The sequence below is a fragment of the Ursus maritimus genome (assembly GCF_017311325.1).
Source record: "Ursus maritimus isolate PB19 chromosome X unlocalized genomic scaffold, ASM1731132v1 scaffold_X1, whole genome shotgun sequence".
Taxonomy (NCBI): domain Eukaryota; kingdom Metazoa; phylum Chordata; class Mammalia; order Carnivora; family Ursidae; genus Ursus; species Ursus maritimus.
The window spans coordinates 7294755-7319715 of NW_024423319.1; the positions used below are offsets into that span (position 1 = coordinate 7294755).

Here is a 24961-nt window from a genome sequence, read left to right on the forward strand (position 1 = left end):
GCATGGCAGAACTTATGGCCCGGCTTACAACTGCCTAAAAAGGCTGTCTCATCAGAGCTCGGAGCATATTTCCAAAGAGGTCTCTCACCACAACTTAACCTCAAGCAGGACAGACTGGCAGGATTTCACTTTTTATCACAACAGGAAGGTGAGGGTGCCACAGCAGAACCTCATTAACGCTTTAGTTTTAAATCAGCTTTTGCTCTGGGGCATTCTGCGGGGCTGTTAACGTGAATAGACTTCTGCAGTCTACCCAACCCTCACTTCCCCTCACCCCCCATAAAAGGCCCAGCCTCTTTCTGGCCTGTACAGAGTACGGGCTGGCTCACACCTGGCCAATGACTCCCCCACCCCCACCATTTGGGACATATTACTTAGAGTTGGTGGTCATAAAACAGTAACAAGGCAGGGTTTACATATGCTTTCTGTTCTAGTGCAGGCACTCCCTGGGGAAGGCAGATGTCACGCTCTCATAACCAGCTGGGAGCTGGGAGCAATCAGGCCCTTAATGGCCAAAACAGAAAGGGACTGCATCACTGAGCACCTCTTGACAGCCAAGGCCTTTCTTCCTGAATGATAATGACATGAAACGTACTCCCCCTGCACACGCGTGCATGCGCACACACGCACACACGTATGCACCTAAAATACAGCAGGTCTGGCACCCTGAAATAGCTATCCAATTGAAGTTCATGATGTCTTTGCAAAATCCTAGTGAAGGTTTTAGAATGAAAATCTAGAGGGTCTAATGGGAGACAGACCAGCATGGTAGAAAGAGGATCGCTAGACTAAAGCAGCAGAAGACCTTGGATTCTAGTCCTTCTGGCTCTTCCATTAATTATATAACTTCGGGCAAGCCTCCCTGAACTGTATTTCTTCATCTGTAGATCAATGGGATTGGACTAGCTAATCTCTCATGGCCCTTCCAACATTCACATTATGGTGAAATGTCCACTACGGTGAAATTTATTCAGCTACACATGTGTCTGTCAACTAGACTGACCTTTTAAAGACTTAAGAACTACATCTTGGGTAACTACGACTACCCAGCCCCTGGCAAAGTGCCATGAATGAAGCAGATGCTTAATAAATGTTTACTAAATAAACCTTCATGCCAAGAGCCCCATCAAAACAGTGCCCTTAACCCCTTACTGGCTCCCCACCCTATTTTTTATGTTTGGAAGCACTAGAGGAGAACACATGTTTTCAAGATTCATGACGTTGCCGTGAAGTGACCAATCAGAGGCAAACTTTAAACATTCCCATACCCTGTCTTTAATGTTGTCTCCTCATTTTTCCTCTTATTAAAGACATCTCCACACACCTGGCACCCTTGCTTTGTGTCTGACACATAGTGGGCCCTCAATCACTATCAGGTGGGTGAACTTATGAACACATCGACTTTTCATTTTTCTAGTTCTGTGAGATTTACTTTCGTAGAAGGCCCCAGAATCTGGCCTCAAATTATAAAGCAGTCAAGGGAATAATTAGCCACTGAAGAACACTATCGTTAGATAGGACATTTCTGTTCATTTTACTATAAAATATTTTCTCAGTAAATGTGTTTTAAATAGCTAACATTGTCAATGGGGCAATTAGAGCAGCTCCGTGAGTAGCCATGCCGCAGCTTGCACCATTTCCGTCCTCCTTCCTAGTTTAATTCACCAAAGAAACAAATTATGCCTATCGCTTTGTATTTCCCAAGTTTAAAGACAGACTAAATGGCCCAATCTGCCCTCCACATTCCGGGTAAGCAATGGCTCCGAGTACACAGCAGCTGCACTGTGTAGAAGCGAGGAGCCTGTGTCAACCAAGCCAGCCCAGCCTGGGTCTGAATCCCAGTTCCCCCACCTCCCCTTACCAGCTTTGAGATCTTGCGCAAGGTGTTGAAGCTCTTTAAGCTTCATTTCCCCCTGTGTAAAATGGGGACAATACGGACCTATCTTGTGGGCTGCTGTGAAACAGTATTATGTGAACTGGCCAACAGAGCACCTGGAATGCGGCTGGAGTTCAACAACGGTAGCGTAGTAGACGATTTCGCCGCCTCCATCTACAAAGCTGGCGGCGTTCAGGGATCAGTCACGACCCCCTTCGTGGGATCTGCTGGTAGCTCTTGGCCGTGTGCTCTGCTCTGCGCTGGAAAGTGGGTGCCCCCTGCGGTTCTAAATGTGCGCACTCTAGCTCGGCAGGTACAGTGTGACTGAAACCAAGCCAACTGCTGCCCCATTAACAGAACTGCCCTGGCCCCATCACAAAGCCCATCAGGGGTAGACTGGCATAACCACGGCTGCAAAGACAACCGCTGGAAAATGTGGATGCTTTGCCTCACCTATGTTCTTGCGTAGGTTGAGTTAGTGGGTTCTGGCTGGGCCTCCTGTGTTTAAAGTCACCACCCAAAAGGGTAATGTGATATATGCGATTAAGAGCATGAGCATGAAATCAGAATCAGAAAAATTGGTGATAACATAATTCAGGGGCAACCTGATCCATTTCTGGATCATGGCTCTTCCACTAACTAGAGCTGGGTGCCCTGGGGTGAGTTATAGTTTCACTGAGCTTCAGTTCCCTCATTTATGAAATGGAGATAATTTCGCCCACCTCACAGGGTTGTCATGAGGATTACAGTGACTTACAACAATGGGAATGATAGCTAATATTGACTGAAGACTTACCATGGACCACGCATATGCTAAATGCTTTAACATATGTTATCCCTATGAAGAAGATATTCTTTTTAGCCTTATTTTATGAATCAGCCATATAAGGCTCATAAAGATAAGATGATTTACCCAAGGTCCCACAGCAGGCAAGTAGGTGGAACTAATATTCAAGCCAGGCATTATGACTCTGTAGCCTGTGGTCTTTTTTTTTTTTCCGAAGATTTGTTTATTTATCTTAAAGGAGGGTGGAGAGAGAGAGAACTTGCACAAGCAGGGGGAGGGGCAGAGGGAGAGGGAGAGAATCTCAAGCAGACTCCCCGCTGAGCTCAGAGCCCAATGTAGGACTTGATCCCACGACCCATGAGATCACAACCTGAGCTGAAATCAAGAGTCAGACACTTAACTGACTGAGCCACCCAGGCGCCCCATCCATAGTCTGTGGTCTTAATGTGCTGCCTAGCTCCATGAGATCATTCGGTCCCTCTATCATCTCTGCCTATCCCCTAATCTTCCCTTCACTTCTCTCCATCAGCACCCGATGCTGGCCAGGATGCCCCACCCCAATAGGACCCAATTCCTCAGAAAACTGCAGACTGCTACTCACAGTGGTGGTCAGCTTTCCTCCATTCTTCTGGACATATTGGATGGAATCGTGGATCGTTGAAAACAGACCAAGCAGGATGTTCTCCATGTCGTAGATCCTGTACATGCCATTCACCAGTTCTTCCAGAGACAGGATGTATTCTCTCCAGTACTTGTCAATCTCCACCACACCCGCCATGCAGCCCTGCATAACCACGTTGCAGTAGCCACCACAAGGCTTGACCATCATCAGTCCCTGGCAGTAAGAGCAGTACCACATTCTGGTAAGCATTCGGCCACAGTCTTTACTGAACTTTAGGTGATCAGTTGTGTTGATGACCTCGATTCCGAGATTCAGGGCCTGGAGGAAGATCCTAGTGACTTGCAGTGACTTGGAAACCTGGGTCATGATAAGCTTGGGGAAATTCCCAAATACTTTCAGGTCACGCCTTGCCCCTCGGAGGCACTCATTGATGTCTAAGGCTGACTCAGGCAGGCCGGGGTTCATGAACTGGGTATAGATGACCGGAAACAGGCTGTCGAACAATTCATTGACCATGTCATCCACGTTGATGTCAGAACCCAGGATGTAGAGAGACACATCGGTGAAAAATTCACCCACAAACTCGAAAGCTTGTGGGGTCAGGCTCGGATAGTTGTTCTTGAACATGGCGTTGGTGTAGTTCTTGGCGTGGCGAACAACAATTTCAAAGGCCTCTGCAAGATAAGAGATACAGAAATGCCCACAAATTAAAGCTTGAAAACCCAGGGTGCAATTGAATTTGAGATTTCTCTATTGCTGTGGTGATTAAAGTCCCATTTGCCTTAAATAATTGACTCATATTCATTTCTGGCATTGCCTCTATTCCTGCGGCTGTTTGCTCCTATAAATCAATTTTCCTTTCTGAACATGAAGTCCAAACCCTGATGCGCACATAAATTCTTAAACACACAAATTGTATTTCAAATGACAAAAGCCAGGATTCGGTTAACATTTCAGCCTCTCATGAAAATATTGATTAAAAATTGGCTAAATGAGAAGTTATTTCTCTTTCTCTCATCGATTTATTCAGTTAAAAAGAAAATGTATTTCAAGACATTTCATTTTTAGACAGAGATAAATATTTGACAACAAACCATATACCACCATATAAACTCACATAACAATTTAGGCCCGTTCAGCCCCGGAGGAGAGGCAAGTTCTTAGCTGAGAATAAAAGTTATCACGAATTTAATCATTTTTGGTAGATTTTCTCAAGATAACTTTAAAGGGAGCTCTCTGACAGATTGCTAGACCTGGAAATGGAACGTATCCCCAAAATGGGTATCTGGATGGAAAAAAAAAAAACCAATCCACGCGCTTATCTATACATTTGATATTACAAATAACGCCTCTGGTATTTGCAAGCTGAACATCTGGAAGGATGACTGCTAAGCTTCCTTGGTAAAGTTTGGCTTCCACATGGCTTGGAAACCTTATCTACTCTACGGAGACTACAAATTCAAGATTACATCTGCTGCCCCTACCCCCGGCATAAGGCCCAATTAGTGTCATTGGTTTGAGAAAGAAAGTAGTGATGTCATATCATCTCATTTTCTCCAAACTGAAACACTCCAGACACAAATTATCCCAAATAATCAGAGTTCCACAGTTATATGAGGGAAGGGAAAACAACCATAATGATAGGTTTCTCAAGAAATAAGACAGCTTAAAAACAAACAAAAATAACCAAGTTTCCTGAGACATTTAAAATGAACTTAGTACTTTCTTCCATTTCCTTCCAAAGTGCAAAGGTCCATGACAGATGTAGTCTAAATGATGCCAATTCATGAGCCTTGAAAAATCCAATTATTACTACTTTCAGACTGCTAGAGAGACTGTGCTCCACCAGCTCCTTGGGATCACTTAGTCCGATATCACAGTCATCTGTGGCAGAAGTGAGCTCTAGGTTGTGCCACCACCATCTGCCCCAGATCCCTTGCAAGGTAGAACACGCTTGCTAGAGTCTTCCCTTGGGCTAATGACATGCCCGGCAATGGTGAGCAGATGCCCTTGTAATTCCAAGCCCACTTGAGAAAGTTAATCTTCATTTCCATCAACTGCTATCTGCTTATTTGTTTGTTTTGTTCTATTTTGTATTGTTCTATTTTGTTTAGAACATAAGGCAATGCCTGGAAAAAGTTATCTATTTTATGGCAATTTCTTCCTAACCCCACTACTCTAGTCTCAATCCTTGCATCTAAAGGTTGAATGAGGCCATGAGGCCAAGAGATCATCCAGCCCCATACAAAGGACCAGTCAACGAATGCTTTAAAATCATCAGAAGTGTGGAGATTTGAAACTATTTATTCAGTCTAATTTCAGCTACCAATCATTTATTATATACTAGGCTCTGTGCTAGGTGCCGGGGTATAGAAGTGCTGGGTAGATGAAGATAAATGATAGACCATCCCATCTTAATAGCACTCATGAGCTGTATGGTTTGGTGTTTACAAAGCATTTCCAAGAAGATTATGATATCTACAGTTTACAACAATCTTCTGAATTTGAGACAGTGATCCCCATTTTATACCTGATGGAATTGATGCTCAGGAGAGTTTAAGCACTTTCCCAGGGTCACATAACTGCAAAGTAGAAGCAGTCAGCTTCAGACTAGTGTCTCCCAGCGATGGTTACACTCTAGCTGCCCTCAGCCCTAGAGCCAACACACATATCCTCAAAAACCTTTGTAGAAAGTTAAGCTCTTTTAAAAGCTCATTATTTTCCCATTGGCTTCGCCTCTCCAGATGGAAATGTATTAGAAGAAATTGCAGCCGAAAGACCGACAAAGCAGAGTCGTGCTTTTTCACCTTTGCCTTGGGGCAGCATGAGGTAAGGGAAGGAGGACTGTTACCCTAAAATGAATTCTCTACAAGGCAAGTTTCATCTCTAGCCCACAGTGCATGTGTTCTCTAACGTGCAAGATATATGACGGTGAAATTCCATAGACTGTACTGCCATAACCTTTTTTTTTTAAGTTTCTGTTACTAGCACTGCTGGATCAATAGAAAAAGAAAATTACAAAAGATCATGAACTCTTCTGCAAAAAGAATAACAACAATGCATATTGCAGGGGGAAAGGGCTGCGGGTTCACATCTAACCTCAAGCGCACATGTGCTCCCTGCTCTAACTTTCACAGCTCGGAATCCACTTAGCACATCTCTGGGTTTTGCCCAACCCCCTTACTTGTACATCACAGGACAACAGACCAAACCATAACTGCTCGAGCGAAGGCTCCTTGGGGACTTATAGGAACCAAGGTGAGGTGAAAAGTGATGCTCGGCTTGAGGTTGGCAACTGGAGGTTTCATGAAATGAAGTCAAGGGCTAGAATTACTGCAAGGAAGTTCAACCCATTGATTTTTTTTGGGGGGGGGTCAGATAATAATGTACACTTAAGCTAGGGGAGGATTTCCTCTGTCTCTTTCCTGGAAAGGAGTCAAGAGTTATGTCCAGGAAAAATTGGAACAATGTAAAAATCAGAGCTATAAAGAAAAATTTGGCACTGAACAAAAAAATATGTTTTACCATATATAAAAAGATAAATGATACAGATAAATAGAGCTAATAAACCGAGTTAATATACATCCCAATATAGTAAGTTTTCTAGATTTGTAGATGCCCCCACCACTATCCCAGACACCACTATTTGGACACACTCTAGTCATGTCCACCTCCTCCTTAAATTATGGTACTCAAAAGGGACACAGTTCTCCAGATGTGGCTTGATAGTGAATTTTGCAATCGGGCTATTTATTATCTCTCTTTTTAAGTGGTTCAACAACTTCTCCTACTAACCACCCTCCCAAGCTCTGGCCATACAGCCTTCCACTGTAGCAAAATGACCATCTCTAGTATTTGGTAATGATGTTTCTGTATTCAGACCCAGACAGAAAGAAATATGTTTTCATGGGCCTTTTCGTTTGCAGGCTGCATACCTTCAAAAAAGGAGGTCATAATTCTGGTTGGAAGAGAGGAACGAAGGAACCGCTGAATTCCCTTCAAGCCATTAAGACTAGGGCAGTCCTTACAGAAGGAGGTTCGTTTTTCAAAGCATCTTTCCCCTCGTTGTAAGAATGGCAAATACTTTACACAAACTTTTTAAATTCCTAGGATAAATGCCACGTAACAAGTTGGATTCAAAATGGTCCTTGGTTTCAAGCACAGGTACTTCAATGGAAAAAGGAAAGTAACATTTACGAGGTACCTGCAGTGTACGTGCCAGGATCTGTGATAAACTTGCTCATGTATGTCCTCTCAATTAATTTTAACATAGCCATATGTATTTGGAATTATTTTTATTTGACTGGTGAGGAAACTGAGGCTCAGACAGGTTAAATGACTTGCACAGGGTACCACCTCTAATGAAATGCCAGGGCCTGAATTTGAATGAAGGGCAGTCTAGCACCAAACCCCTTATTAATCTTACAATATGCATCACCCTAGAAAACTGGACATTGGGAGACTTCTGGTCTTGGCTCCAACATGTAAAGAACTTAGAATTCATTGTTCCCATCCTCCACAACAAGACAATAGCCGAATAAACTGAAAATCAAAAATTCTTCTTAGATCCGTCAGGGAACTGAGGTCCCAGGGCAAACTGCCACCCTGAAATACGGGAAGATAGGCAAACACAGAGAATCACAGGTGCGATCAGCTTACCTGGAGCAGAAGCCACTAGAGCCATAAACTAGTAGGAACACTTAAAGGGCAATTTTGACAAATTGACAGAGGGTAAATGTGGACTAGCTTGAGACCTAAAAGCTCCTGGGCCCCCAGTGTTACGAGCTCCCCACACCTCCATGAATTTACCTCCAGGAAGCATACAGAGTTCTCATGGTGAAGATCTAAGAAAAGTCTCCTTGTTTTTCAGGCAGGGGGAGGGGAAAAGTAATAATTGAGGAATACACCATGAGCATTCTCGGTAACAAATGCCTGATCTCCAAAGGACGCAACTTTACCAAAGCCTAATATACCTGGTAAAAGGGCAATTAGACAAGTCTAGCCCCCTCTAGCTCTCTTGTTCTATCTTAAGGGAAAAAACAAAAGCTGAGAAAACCTTATGAAGGTCACAGCCCAAGAACTTAGACTCACTGAAAGCCTAAGATTCATCAGAAGATTACAGACCACTTCTATTCCTCCTATAATTTACCACCAGAAAGACAAAGACCCTATTTAAGAAGGAGTTATTAGGGAAACCCAAAAACAATTGGTGAGAAAAAAAATAAAACAAGGAACTATAGAAAACTAAAGCTTCTGGCATTTATAGCTACAGCAAACATTAAAGAGCCCAGGTCCATGAAAATTCACACTAAAGGTGTAATCACCTTAGTTCCTATTAGCCTATATCATGCCTTACTTACAACAATCATAAGCCATGCTAAAAGGTAAGAAAAACAGTTTGAAGAGACAAAGCAATTATCAGAACCATAATCAGATACGGCACAGATTTTAGAAATACCAGACAGGGAATTTAAAATAACTATTATCAACATATTAAGGGCTATAATGAAATAAGTGAACGACATACAAGAACAGATTGGCTAATATAAATACAAAGATGGAAAATGTCAGAAATATCAAAAGGAGATGTTAGAAACCAAAACCAGAAATCAAACAGAAATGAATCAGTGAGCTTGAAGAAATATCGATGGAAAGTTCCCAAACCAAAATGGCGCAAGAAAAAGAAAAAACAGAAAAGAATACCTAAGAACCGTGAGACAAATTCAAAAGGTGTAGAATGTGTGTCATTGAAATTCCAGAAAGGAAGAGAGAACAGTGCAGAAGAAATATTTGAGGTAATAATAGAAAAAAATTTCACAAAATTCATGGTAGACACAATCCAAAGGCCCAGGAAGCTCAGAGAATAACAAGCAGGTTGAGTATCAAAATACCTACTCCCAGGTATATCAGAGTAAAACTGCAGAAAACCAAAGTGAAAGAGAAAGTATTCTAAGAAGCCAGAGGAAGAAAAAGTCTTATAGAGGACCAAGCATAAAATTTATATCGAACATCTCCTCAGAAACCATGCAAACCAAAAGAGAGGGAAGTGGGGCGTCTGGTGGCTCAGTCAGTCAAGTGTCTGACTCTTGATTTCAGCTCAGATCTTAATCTCAGGGTTGTGAGATTGAGCCCCATGTCAGGCTCTGTGCTGGGTATGAAGCCTGCTTAAGATTCTCTCTCTCCCTTTGCCCCCCCCCACCATTCTTTCTCTCTCTCTTTCTCAAAAAAGAGAGGGAAGTGAAAATATTTAGTGTTGAAAGAAAAAAATCTGATCAATGCAGAATTCTGTTTCCAGCAAAATTTTTATTGAAAAGGGAAGGAAAAATATAGACCTTCTCAGACAAATAAAAATAGAAAAACATTGACATAGTAGACCTGCCTTGCATAAATGTTGGCAGCAGTTTTTCAGGAAAATCATATAGGTCAGAAAATTGGGTCTATATAAAGAAACGAAGAGCATCAGAGAAGGAATAAATAAAGCTAAAATAAAATATTTTATTTTTCCTTAAAAAACTGATCTAACAGATAACTGTTCAAAGCGATAATAGCAACAATGTATTTGGTGATGATAGGATGTGAATGGAACAGGAGGGAGAAATTAGGAATAGTCTGTTAAAAGGTATTTGCACTACCAGTGAAGCAATATAGTGTTATTTGAAAGTGGACTTAAAATTGTTTTAAAATGTATATTGCAAACTTTATGGAAACCACTAAAATTTTTCAAAAAGACGTATAATTGATATGCTAAGAGAGGAGAAAAAATGGAATCATAAAGAATGTTCAATTAAAACCAGAGAAGGCAGAGAAAGAAGGTTAAAACCATCCATAACAAAGAATAAGTGCGGTGAATAGAAAGCAGTTACAAGCATGGTGGCTACTAATCCAATTACATCACTAATCACTTTAAATGTCAATGGTTTAAATACACAAGGTAGGGACACCTGGCTGGCTCAGTCCTTAGAACATGCACCTCTTGATCTCAGGGTTGTAAGTTCGAGCCCAACGTCTGGGGTAGAGATTACTTAAACATACAATCTTTAAATACACAAGGTAAAAAATGGAGGCTATCAGAGTAAATATAAAAACAAGACCCAACTATAGACTGTCTACAGAAAACACATCTTAAATAAAAAGATATAAAGGGATAGAGAAAGACGTACCATGCTAACACTAAGAAAAAACTAGAAGAGCTAAATTAATTTCAGACTAAGCACATTTTGGAAGAAGGAAAACTATTAGGGACAAAGGGGTCAATTCTCCAAGAAGACATAATCCTTAACGTGTGGGCACCTAACAACAGAGCATCAAAATAGGTAAAGCAAAAACCTACAGAATTATAAAGCGAAATATACAAATCCACAACCATAGCTGGAGACATCAACATCCCTCTCAGTGACTAACAAATACATCAGGCAGAGAATTAGTAAGGATATAGTTGAACTGAACAGCACCATCAATCAAAGAGATCTCATCGATATTTATAGGATACGTCATCCGCCTACAGCAGGATACACATTCCTCTCAAACTCACATGGACCATTCACCAAGCTAGACCACATTCTGGGCCATAACATCTTAACCCATTTAAATCCATAGAAATCATACCAAGAATATTTTTAGACTACATAGATTTAAATTACAAATCAATAACAGAAAGATAACAAGACAATATCCAATCATTTGCAAATTAAACAACACACTTCTATATAACACATGGGACAAAGAAGTCTTAAGAGAAATTTAAAAATATTTTTAACTACATTAAAACGACAACACAACTTAGTGAAATTGGGATGCAATAAAAAAGAATGAAATCTCACCATTTGCAAGAACATGGATAGAGCTAGAGAGGCTAGTGCTGAGTGAAAGTCAGAGAAAAGACGAATATCATATGATTTCACTCATATGTGGAATTTAAGAAATAAAACAAATGAGCAAAGGGAAAAGAGAAAGAGATAGAGAAAGAAAAACCAAGAAACAGACTCTTAACTTAGAGAACAAATTGATAGTTACCAGAGGGGAGATGGGTGGGGGGATGGGTGCAACAGGTGAAGAGGATCAAGAATATACTTATGATGAACAGAATAATGTACAGAATTGTTGAATTACTATACTGTACACCTGAAACTAATATAACACTGTATGTTAACTATACTGGAATTAAAATAAAAACCTTAATAAAAAAAAGAAAAAAAAAGAAATTGGTGGGATGCAGCAAAAAAAGTACTTAGAGAAAAATTTAAAGCATTGAATGCATATATTAGAAAAGAAAAAAGATCTCAACTTAATAAGATTTCACCAAAGGAAACAAGAGAAAGAAGAAGAAAAACCTAAAGCAAGTAGAAGAAAACAAATAATAAAAATTAGAGCAGAAATCAATGAAATTGAAAACAGAAAATCAATAGAGAAACAGGGCACCTGGGTGGCTTAGTGAGTTAAACGTCCAACTCTTGATTTCAGCTCAGGTCATGATCTCAGGGTCCTGAGATCGAGCCCCGAGTCAGGCTCCATGCTCAGCCGAGAGTATATTTGAGGTTCTCTGCCTGTCTCTCTCCCTCTGCCCCTCCCCCACTTGTGTGTGCACACGCTCACGCGCGCGCTCTCTCTCAAATAAATAAATAAATAAATAAATAAATCTTTTAAAAAAAGAAAATCAATAGAGAAATCCAATGAAACCAAAAGCTAGTTCTTTGAAAAGATCAATGAAATTTAAAAATAACTAGTCAGGCTAATACAAAAAGAGAAAAAAACACAATTTACTAATATGAGAAATGAAAGAGGAGTCAGTACTACTGATTCCATGGGTATTAAAAGAATGATACATGAATATTATGAACAACTCTATGGCCATAATCTTGATAAAATCGATGAAATGCATCAATTCCTTAAAAGACAAAACTACCGAAACTTACACAAAGAGATACCGATAATCTAAATTGGCCTGTATTTATTAAAGAAATTGAGTGAATAAGTAACAACCTTTCAAAAGGAAAACACCAGGTCCAGATGCTTCCACAGGTGAATTCTACAAAACATAAGGAAGAAAGGATACCAATTCTCTACAATGCCTTCCAGAAAACAGAAGCAGAGAGAACACTTCCTAACTCATTCTATGAGGCCATCATTACCCTAATACCAAAACCAGATAAAGACATTTCAAGAAAGAAAATCTACAGACCAACATCATTCATGAACATAAATGCAAAAATCTACAACAAAATATTAGCAAATCAAATCCAAAACAATGTATAAAAAGAATCATACACTATGACCAAGTGGGATTTATTTCAGATATGCAAGTCTGGCTTACCATTCAAAAATCAATTAATGTAATCCATCATATCAATGGCTAAAAAAGAAAAATCACATGATCATATCAATAGGTGGAGAAAAACATTTGCCAAAATCCAACACCATTTATGATAAAAGCCATCAGCAAATGAGAAAGAGAGGGGGATTTTCTCTGTGTTCTAAAGTATACCCACAAAAAAATTATAGCTAACATTGTACTTAATGGTGAGAAACTAGAGGATTTGCTCGTAAGATCAGGAACAAGGCAAGGATGTCTCTCTCAGCACTCTTATTCAATATTGTACTTAAAGTCCTAGCTAATGCAACAAGACGAGGAAATAAAAGGCATACAGATTGGGAAGGAAGAAATAAACTGTTTTTGTTCACAAATGACATGACTATGTAGAAAAATCCTAAAGAACTGACAAAAAATTTTCTGTGAACTAATAAACGATTTAAATAAGGTCACAGGATACAAAGTTAATATACAAAAGTCTATTTTTTCTATATATCAACAATAATTAACTGGTATTTTAAATTGACAACACTATATCATTTACATAAGCACCCCAAAGATGTTACATGCTTAGGCATAATTCTAACAAAATATGTATAAGAACACACGGAGAGATCCTCCATGTTTATAGACAGAAAGACTCAGTATTACCAAGGAGTCAATCCTTCCCAACGTGATCTATAGATTCAATGGAATCCCAATCAAACTCCCTGCAAGTTATATTGTGGATATCCATACTAAAGTTTATATGGAAAGGCAAAAGACCCCGAATGGCCATCGTGACACTGAAGAAGAACAAAATCGAAGGACTGGCACCTATCAGACTTCAAGAACTCCTATAAAGTTAAAGTCATAAAGACAGCATGGTATTGGCAAAAGAATAAAGAAATAGATCAATGGAACAGAAAACAGAGCCCAGAAAAAGACTCACAGAAAGGACACAGGCAATTCAATGGAAAAAGGACCGTCTTTTCAACAACTGGTTCTGCAACAATTGGATACCCATATGCAAAGAGATAAATCTAGATATAGACATTCTATCTTTCATAGAAATGAGTTCAAAATGGATTGTAGACCTAAATATAAAATGCAAAACTATAAAACTTCTAGCAAATAACATGTGAGGAGACCTTGACCACTTTGGGTTTGCAATAAGGTTTTAGATACAACATGAGGAGTTCAATCCGCGAAATCAAAAATTGGTAAGTTGGACTTTTTAAAAAGTAAAAGCATGTGTTCTGCGATGTTAAGAGAATAAAGAGAAAAACATCTGTTAGAAGAAAGAGAAAACAAGCCTCAAACTGAGGGAAAAAATTGCAAAACATAACTGATAAGGGACTCGTATCCAAAACACGCAACGAACTCTTAAAATTCAACAAGAAAACAAACAACCCAACTAAAAATGGACCAAAGATCTAGATAGATCAATATCTCACCCAAGATCTGCAGGTGGCAAATAAGCCTGAGAAAACATGCTCGATGCTATATGTCATTAGGGAATTACAAACGAAGACAGCAAAGAGGTGCTAGTACACATCAGAACGGCTGAAACTCAGTACACTGATGTTACCAACGCTGATGAACACGCGGAGCAACACTGCTGTCGTCAAATAGTACAGCCACTTTGGAAGATAGTTTGCAGCTGCTTATAAAACTAAGCATACTGTTATCACGTGATCCAGCATTTGTGCTCCTAGATATTTACCCAGTGGAGTAGTTGAAAACACGTTCGCACAAGGCTATAGACCATGATTCCAACTATTTGACTTTCTGGAAAACGTGGATCGAAGGGGGCCCTAAGAAAGGCCCTTCCATATCAGCCATTGCCAGGGCTTTGGGGGTAGAGAAGGAGAGAGGGTGAACAGGTGAAGCATGGGAATTTTTAGGGGGGTGAAATAGTGCTGTTTGATATTCTAATGGAGGATACAAGACATGATACTTTTGTTAAGACCCACAGAACTGTGCAACGCAAAGAGTGCATCTTATTGTAAATTATGGACTTTGGCTAATAATAATGTACTGATATTGGTTCATTAATTATAACAAATGTACTCCACTAATGCTAATAATGGTAATAACAGAAGAAATGTGCGCAGGGGAGAGGGAGCAAACAGGAACTCTGTACTATCTGCCTGATTTTTGTTTAAATCTAAAACTACTCTAAAATACAAATTTTTTAATGAGAAAAACTGGACCTTGGAAATTCGTCCTCGATGTGACTGGTGACTAGAACCACCGGAAAGTGTTCACTCACTCTGTCTTCTTCCTCGATCTGCTTTGACATTTCTTTCACGAGCTAGGAAGTTTCAGCACACCATAGGTGCCATCTGGCATCAATGTAATCTTAATTGGGAAAACCACCAGAAAAAGTTAACGGACCAAAACATACAAACAGGCAACACGTTTTAGTGTTATTTTCAAATACTGAATACTTTTTAAAAACTCAGCCAAATAAAAATGGCAAGTTTAGGCTGTAAGAAAAGCCCCCAGGTTTTCTAGAATAGTTCACAGAGAAGATACTCAAAGGGTTTCTCCAACTTCTGTTGCATTTTCCTGGCATTTTATGCTCCACATTAACTAGAATTGACCAAGCTTAGAAATAAGTTGCTGTTAAATACGAGCCATCTATCTGTGTAGGCCCATGGACACACTGTAAGTGGATGTAGGCTTTCTTTTTAACTTTCATACGCCAGGCTTCTAAATACCAAGGTACGTCAATTAGAAGTAAAGAAATGAATGGAAAACAGTGAAAGTAATGTATTTTTCAAGGGCTGTTACATATATCACTTCATAGGTAGATAGAAACATATATACATACATACATAGGTACGTATAGATTTCCCCCCAAAGGCTATCAGAGACCAGAGAAGATGATTAGTAGTTAAGGGTATTCATGTCTCGTGTCTGAGGATTCTTCGAATGAATCATTTTAATCGTCTTCTCTGCAACAGTTGGCCACCCCTTTGCTCCATCAACCCAATTAGTTCTTATCATTTACCCTCCACTAGCTTGTCTGAACCACGAGTTTGTTTTAACCTTCTGGACACTGTGATACAGTCATCCAATCATTTTCCCTCTCCACGTGTGTTGCTAGAACATACAGACGAAATTTATGGCCTGCCTCTATGAGCCATAATAAACTTCAGGTCACGCATCTGTCTCCTACCTTAGTCCTGGCACCACTTATCCCTATGTATTTGGGTTGCATTGTCTTCTGCTTTTATTAATGTGCACTTTTGTAGGGCACTTTACACTCTTTGGGGGACGAGGTAGGGTGTAAATAAATAGGCAGGTAGATAAATAAGGAGGAGGGAAACAGGACCTATACCTACCACCTCCAGTGAAAATATCACTTCAGTGATGTATTCTCACGGGTTTGAGTAGCAACTATTAGAAGTGTTGGTAGTCGTGCGCAACCAGACCCTTGGCAGGGACTCAGGAGCCCAACACTGTCTTCCCCACAGTTCTCAGGGCCTGAGGTTGCACGTGTATGCATGGTCCTTCCAAAATCTTTTCTGTCCTTCCAAAATCTTTTCTCTCTTTACCCTTCAGCCATATCTTAAAAATTTTGGTCAAACGCATATAACAACTTTAAAATTAGGCCCTAATGAGGCTGGCTTCATCACAGCTCAGAAGACATATGTCTGTCTTCACATTGCATTCAGGAACAAGCCACCCTTGGAAAATCAGGAAGGTGGCGAAACAGAAGAATGGAGGGCAACTCCAGACGGTTTGTCTTACAGAAGACACTGGGGATCAGGAATTCATTTTACTGGGAACATGCCATGAATAACTCTGGTCCTTATAGGAGAATATTGTGGGCCAGAATTTTTCAGGCTGGACCATACCTTGCCCTATTATCTAGATGAGTTAGTCCTAAGACATGATCCTTAGACTTTGTTCATTCTTCACTGGCTCCCAGGCTTTCACTTGAATGAGCCAACCGTTGGTTGATTAGGAAATATTCTTACCTCTCCAAGGTTCCCCTGGTGAAGAAATAACACCTACCAAGAGAGGCACTGGGGTCGCATTCTCAGAGCTTGCAGATCAGTCTCTACAAAAGAAAGCCTGATAGTATCCAAGGAAGGGAAGTTCTACAGTCACTCTGAGAACCCACAAAGAATAGTGAAAAAGCCCCCAGGGCTCATCAAATCATTCCACTAATTAAAATTTTTTCTTTAAAAAAAAAAAAAAGGTCCTTCTCCAAAGAGTTTATGGGGACCGGACATGGATAACTCCAAACAGTCATGAGAAGAATGGCTTGTGTCTTAGCTAGACCAAAAAATCACGAAGACATTCTAGGTCTGGTTACTGTCTTCTCGACTTGTGAAATTTTCTTTTTATAGTGTGTGACTATAATTCCATACATCGAGGCTAAAGAGTTTCTTCTCTGAACCACCTGCTATTCCTAACCATAGCACAGGAAAATAAAAATGGGCTTTTGAAGACATATTGAATGCAAGATTCTACTCCCTTAAGAAAGGGAATGGCTTTATTTAAAGGTTCCAATGCAAACATCCTGTTAGTGCTTTTATCTAATAAAATCCTGTATTTCTTTTCAATATACCTTTAGATTTCAAAAAGAAAGAGCACAACAACTAGGGAGTCTTTTGTGTTGTCAGGACAATTAATGTGTTCCTTTGACCCAGTCTTGCTCTTGTCTGCTCTTCTTTCTTCCTTTAACCACTTAGATCCTAAATGAGTACCCTAAGAAAGGTCAACTGTCAGCAGTTTATGCAACCACTGTTATTGGAAAGAACTGCGTCTGTAACCCGTTATTAAGGATTTCCATGGCACTGTGTATTTCTGCAAGTGCTTCACAGCCAAAGCTTCGGTGATTACAAAACACCAGACTCCTCCTCCCCACGGTTACTGGAAGATGTGTTCCCATCCTTCCTCCTCTCACTAATGAGAATTCCCTGATCTAAGTCGACTTAGAATTTCTACACACTCCCCCCCACCAAGGCCTTATTCGTTCACATACTCAACAAGTACTCACTGCGCACTCTTTATAACAATTTTCTTTTCACTTTTTACACCCAGAGAGCCATGCGATGACTGTCTTCTCTCTTGTGAAAGATAAGGTAAATCTTGGCTAAGAGATCCCAAGCCTCAAAGGGTTGAGCTATTGCTTCTCCCACTGAACCATAACACAGTCTCTTAAGAAGTGTGTCTAAACCAAATTTCAATTTGTTTGGGACCTAAATTATTACAGGCCCCTGACATTATGGGAAGTCAATAATATTAACCACTTGCTAGAAACCTATTTAAAGACCATGTCTGAGGCATCTTAGCTGTATCATTAGATTGATTTCACTTGTATAAAACTAAATTTTTTCCATTTAATATGTACCGAAGGCACACTGTCTGCCAGACTGTGAATAAAACATGCAAACAAAATGCTCCTTGTGCCCTGGAGGCTTGCAGTAACAGCTATGACCAAGTACTGGATGGCCTATTTCCTTTGAAAAGCATAAAACACCTTGTTCTGAAAATCTGTTACAACCTAAGTATACACAGTATATATGGCAACACGAGCACCGTAACTAAATGTTTCATGTCATTTCAGAGTTTAGAAATGTGTATTCTCATTTAATTCTCCTCCTTATCTATCACCGGAAGTCAGTGTGAGTGTATGTATGGGGGGGTGAACACATGCATGTGTGTGCACCCCCCCATACATACACTCACACTGACTTCCGGTGAGCACACATGCCTGCGTGTGCACCCCCCCTACATACACTCACACTGACTTCTGGTGAGCACACATGCCTCCGTGTGCACCCCCCCTACATACACTCACACTGACTTCTGGTGAGCACACATGCCTCCGTGTGCACCCCCCCTACATACACTCACACTGACTTCTGGTGAGCACACATGCCTCCGTGTGCACCCCCCCTACATACACTCACACTGACTTCTGGTGAGCACACATGCATGTGTGCTCACCGGAAGTCAGTGTGAGTGTATGTATGGGGGGTGCACACGCAGGCATGTGTGCTCACCGGAAGTCAGTGTGAGTGTATGTATGGGGGTGCACACACATGCATGTGTGCTCACCGGAAGTCAGTGTGAGTGTATGTATGGGGGGGTGCACACGCAGGCATGTGTGCTCACCGGAAGTCAGTGTGAGTGTATGTATGGGGGGGTGCACACACATGCATGTGTGCTCACCGGAAGTCAGTGTGAGTGTATGTATGGGGGTGCACACACATGCATGTGTGCTCACCGGAAGTCAGTGTGAGTGTATGTATGGGGGGGCGCACACACATGCATGTGTGCTCACCGGAAGTCAGTGTGAGTGTATGTATGGGGGGGCGCACACACATGCATGTGTGCTCACCGGAAGTCAGTGTGAGTGTATGTATGGGGGGGTGCACACGCAGGCATGTGTGCTCACCGGAAGTCAGTGTGAGTGTATGTATGGGGGGTGCACACGCAGGCATGTGTGCTCACCGGAAGTCAGTGTGAGTGTATGTATGGGGGGGTGCACATGCAGGCATGTGTGCTCACCGGAAGTCAGTGTGAGTGTATGTATGGGGGGGTGAACACATGCATGTGTGCTCACCGGAAGTCAGTGTGAGTGTATGTATGGGGGGGTGCACACGCAGGCATGTGTGCTCACCGGAAGTCAGTGTGAGTGTATGTATGGGGGGGCGCACACACATGCATGTGTGCTCACCGGAAGTCAGTGTGAGTGTATGTATGGGGGGGCGCACACACATGCATGTGTGCTCACCGGAAGTCAGTGTGAGTGTATGTATGGGGGGGCGCACACACATGCATGTGTGCTCACCGGAAGTCAGTGTGAGTGTATGTATGGGGGGGCGCACACACATGCATGTGTGCTCACCGGAAGTCAGTGTGAGTGTATGTATGGGGGGGCGCACACACATGCATGTGTGCTCACCGGAAGTCAGTGTGAGTGTATGTATGGGGGGGCGCACACACATGCATGTGTGCTCACCGGAAGTCAGTGTGAGTGTATGTATGGGGGGGCGCACACACATGCATGTGTGCTCACCGGAAGTCAGTGTGAGTGTATGTATGGGGGGGTGAACACATGCATGTGTGCTCACCGGAAGTCAGTGTGAGTGTATGTATGGGGGGGTGCACACACATGCATGTGTGTTCACCGGAAGTCAGTGTGAGTGTATGTATGGGGGGGTGCACACGCAGGCATGTGTGCTCACCGGAAGTCAGTGTGAGTGTATGTATGGGGGGGTGCACACACATGCATGTGTGCTCACCGGAAGTCAGTGTGAGTGTATGTATGGGGGGTGCACACGCAGGCATGTGTGCTCACCGGAAGTCAGTGTGAGTGTATGTATGGGGGGGTGCACACACATGCATGTGTGCTCACCGGAAGTCAGTGTGAGTGTATGTATGGGGGGTGCACACACATGCATGTGTGCTCACCGGAAGTCAGTGTGAGTGTATGTATGGGGGTGCACACACATGCATGTGTGCTCACCGGAAGTCAGTGTGAGTGTATGTATGGGGGGTGCACACGCAGGCATGTGTGCTAACGGTAGTTCAGGGAATTATTATTATACCAACTTCACAGATAAAGTGGTTGAAGCTAAGATCAGCTCTAAGGCATATGGCTACGTGTACCAACACAGGACTCCTATCTGTGTAATGTTTTTCCCATTACATCCATTTCCTTCTAGGGAAACTAGTGCATAGCACTTAAAGATTGGCTTTAGGTATAATAAGAGCCAACATCCACGGAGCTTTAACCTCTGCCAGGCAGTATTTCGAGGGTTTTGTGTGAATTAATTCGTGTATGATCAGAATCATCCTACGAGGTGGGTATACTATTTTACAGATATGAAAACTGAGGCACAGAGAGGTCAAGCAACTTGCCAAAGGTTATACCATGGGTAGGTAGAAAAGCCAAGATTTTAATGCAAACAGTCTGACCCCAGAGCGTACCCATTAAAACACTATGCAATAATGCCTCATGGTATGGGTAGCTTCTCCTCACTCCCCCCGACCCCGTTTTCTTTTCCTTTTGGCTCAACTCTAAAAACAAAACCAAACACAAAACAAAAAACCCTTAATATTTCAGTTGTTGGGCTGCACTGGGTTCACTGGACATTTCAGGAAAAAAACTCCACAACCTGGGTAAGACGTGAGGAATAAGGCAAAAGTCTGAATGATTCCAACTACTTACCAAGAATGGCAATTCCCTAGAAACACGCTGCCTGCAGTGCCTTATAGCGATGGCAAATGGAAATTATAAGAAAATAAGTGAAAAAGGCCAATACTGTGCATTTCCTAGGGATTATTGATATGGGTATCAAATCTCAGAGCTCTCAGCTCTAATCATAAAACTATGGTATTTAATTGAAAAGCTAGCCTTTGCAAAAAGGCCAGGCCCTCCCTTGAGCCAGAGTTCCTTCAAAGTGCTACCGGCAGACAAGACTCGGGGGCCAGGATCTTGGCCATTTGTCGGGACTCAGTCTCCTGCAGGGGACATCAGCACGTGAAACCCAGGGAAGGAGAAGGCCAGGGGACTCGTGAAGGCTAGCTTGATGAACTCAGGGGGAGAGAGCTGTGCAGGTACACTCAACCGGCCGTGGCAACAGTGACCGCAGCCAAGGTCAGGGGTGGGTGGGCAGGGCTAGAACACCAGCAACGGGTCAACCATGTGGCTTTCCCCTGAGCTTGGAAGGAATGTTTTATTTTTGGCACACTGCTCTTATATTCTATAAACTTCATAAAATGACTTTTGCCTCCACCTTAGAATGGAGTCTTGTGTGTTTGTGTCTGGTATGAAACTCTGGGAGAGAATGGGGACGGGAGCAGGGGTGAATCTCTTGTTTTGAGACTGACAAAACAAGTCAGCTGGTAGGAAGATGGCAGTGTTACTCTGAAGATGGCCCGGTGACGCTGGGCCGGGTGCTCTCCATTCCCCTCACTGTTCCCACTGGGCCATCAAGGCAATGGAGCAGCCACCAGCATCTGCATTTATGCCTCGACTGCTGCAAAGTTTGAAAACTGCTGATGCTTCTCAACAAGTCAAAATGTTTAATGCAGAAGAGGAAGTGTTTCACGATTTACTGAGCACCTACAATGAGGAATTCTTCCTCCAGTAAAGGGGACTCCATGGACTGCCTCAGGAATCAAGCTTTTCTTCCTTCTTCCAGCAGGTGTTCGACAATCTTTTTCTAACATTGCCTTTCTTTTAATAAGAAAATTATTACCATGTATCCAAAAATACAGCGTGTACATACTTAAGTACCGTCTGTGATCTCTCTCCTCCTTCGTACCCCATGTCACCTCCTTCTCCACCTTGGTTTTTAAGATTTTGTGTATTTATTTATTTTAGGGAGTGCGTGCACGTCCGCAAGTCTGAGTGAGAGGAGGGGCGGAGGGGAAGGGAAAGAGAGAGGGAGAGAATCTCAAGCAGACTCGGCGATGAGTGCGGAGCCCGGCACGGGGCTCGATCCCACGACCCTGAGATCAGGACCTGAGCCGAAACCAAGAGTCAGACACTCCACCAACTGAGCCACCCAGGTGCCCCACTCCACTTTGGTTTTTAGATGAAGAATCAATTCTACTGATATCTAGAATGGTGAGATGCCGTCAAAGACACCACAGCACCAGTATAACCTAGGGGGAAAGCCATCTCATCTCTCTAGGCCTGGACGGACTATTAACTGGTATCTATTTGCACCAACTAGTTAAATTTTGAGGCTTGGCTGCTACCTGATTTCTGGTCTGTAGCAATGCCTGGGGCTTTCAGCTGCTATCCGAAGAGCCTAAAACCCTAGTGCAAATCCTGAGAAGTGGGTTAGAGAAACATCTGTTTTATTGAAAACTCATTGATTTGCAATTTAAATGGGCGTTAAGACAAAACCACATAAAGCACGTGCAACAGCTCCTTGTAGAAAATGCCGAATGCCACACAGTCAAGAGCAACAAAGGAGTGATGCTGCGGGCCACCGGGCCGGTCTGTATTGTATGATAAAGCAATCCCAAGGGATGCTAACGACTAAGGACGAGGTGGCCTGATGGAATCTGACCTTCCGAACAATCGTGAACAGATGATTATTTTAACAAAATGTGGGCATGGGCTTAACAGGAAGTTCCCAAAATGGAGAGCCAGTGATTGAAATAATCCTAAAATTACAACCTGGAAGAAAAGAGGGTGTGGGCAGAAGGACAAGGCAGCAGCCCCACAAATACAAGTGCCCGATTCAGCTTCGCATTCTGGGTCGGCTGAGCACCTCTTGGCAGCCACCCTATTGCAACGTGTGCGAGAGCCCCGGGTCCTGAGCTAACAACAGGAAGCCCGCCGCTCAGTGCAAGCTCGGCTACTCGCAGCATCAGAGACACGGACACCTTTTGCTGCCATTTGTCCCCAAGCTTCTCGCAAACTGCAAGCCTTTATTTGCAGCAGTCCCAAGCCTGTGATTTTTAGAGCTCTCTTTGGCAAACCTCCAGCAGCCCATGCGACTCCGCTCCTCCCGTTAGGGGAGAAAACGGCGCATGGGATCTTCCTCACCTTCCTCATCTTCCTCCTCACAGCTTCCAGGAGTTTTGCCCTGAGTAGGTCACAGTGGACTTCCTTCCTTTTAACTGCTCCATCTCTCACTCCCCCAAATGCAACTTAGTATTTAAATCTGGGAGGGAATTGGGTGGGGAGCAGGGGGTGAATCAGTGGAAGATAGGACACGGGACCCAGATGGACGAACAAAGGACCTTTACACTCTCAAGGTTCGATCCACGTAAAGGGAACATCTGTGGGAAAGGAAAACCAGCTGTTGGCCAGGCCAGCGCCATTTCTGTCTGCTTTTGGTACACTGACGTTTTCCGGGTTCAAAGAACACAGCACCTAAATTACTAAAAGCCTGGGCATTATTTTAAAATAATGCTTGGAGTGATGTGATGCCTAAAGTGGCTTTCTGCCAGGACGACCTCTGCGACAGTGTTACATTCAAGAGAGCGTATTTGAAACGGGCATTTTTAAAATGGGCCATTGCTGTAATTTGGCAAAGTGCCTGGAAAAAGCTGATTTTGAGATTGGGCATTTCAAAGAAAATCTCTAAAATATAAGCTAGAGTCACTTTCCCTAATGAGATGAGGCCTTCTTATCCTGTTGCCGAGCAGTTTCTTTAAACGTGCCCGGGGGCCCTGCATGCGGGCCTGGGGGGTAGGCCTGATTTCTGGGCAAAGGGAGACTGCACAATTGCACTGTGTCCTCCTTCACTGACCCAACTGGCCCCAGCCAAGCTATAAATTCCAGCTCGTGGGGTCTAGGACAGTAGAGCTGACATCACTGAAAATTCTGTCCAGTTAAAGAGAGACAAGGAGAAGCCCCTCAGAAGGTTACTGTTCCAGTTGGGGACATGTGCCACAAAAAAAAAAAAAGAAAGAAAGAAAGAAAGAAAGAAAAGAAAAGAAAAGAAAAGAAAAGATGAATTAAAATTCAATTTTGTCATTTTCCAAAATCTGTCCATGGGTCGGGAGTTAAGATGGCGGAGGAGTAGGAGACCCCTTTTCAGCCGGTCCCCGAGTCGAGCTGGATAGGTACCAGACCAGCCTAAACAACAATGGAACCAGCCTGAGACGCAGGAAGACGCATCTGGATCTCTACAAATGAACATCTCCAGCGCTGAGTATTGAGGTACGAAGCGGGGAGCCATGAAACTGTGCACAGATATCGGAGGATAAACGGAAGGGGGAGGGAGCCGCCGCGTTCGGGTGCCGGGAAGCGGTAGCCACCTGCACGGGAGAGCGGGCGGGGCTCGCGGACGGCACCCGCAAAACAGCAGACTGAGACCATGAGCCGGGTGCGCGCCACCAGGCATCTCGCGGAACCCCGGAATCCCGGTGTGCTCACTGGATCCAGACTGAGACCGGGAGCTTCCGGAGCGCGCAGGGCGGCTGGCGGCTGGCGGCATTAGAAACACAAAGGACAGAGACGCGCCCGCCCTGGAAGTGAGGGCTGGGACGCCGGGTGTGGGGCGCACATCCCGGGACGCTGCAGGGTTGAGCAGCACCAACAGAAACAGAGTTAAAGTGGCCAGAACATTAGTAGAGAACCGGCCGCAATCCCTCTGTTCAGTGACAGACGCTGAAATTCGGCCGCTGCTGCTCTGACTCTCAGAAGAGGCACAGCAAACCGCCAGGGAAAGCCGCCAGAGAACAAAAGCCTGGAAATACCGGCTCAGGGAGTGCCCATCCCCATCCCCCCTCGCAGGGGACGCCGAGACTCTACCCAAACAGGGCTGCCTGAGTATCGGCGCGGCAGGCCCCTCCCCCAGAACACAGAAGGCAGGCTGAAAAATCAAGAAGCCCACAACCCGGGTGCCTGGGTGGCGCAGTCATTGAGCGCCTGCCTTCGGCTTAGGG

General features: G+C 43.0%; 1 protein-coding gene across 1 annotated transcript in view; it reads right to left on the minus strand.

The window, feature by feature from the left end:
• GPC3 (glypican 3) overlaps positions 1–24961 on the minus strand; it is a 417949-nt gene that overhangs the window by 190608 nt on the left and 202380 nt on the right. The window contains exon 3 of the mRNA XM_040627476.1: positions 3265–3959. Within this exon, the coding sequence (XP_040483410.1) occupies positions 3265–3959 (695 nt within the window). The remainder of the gene's footprint in view (positions 1–3264; positions 3960–24961) is intronic.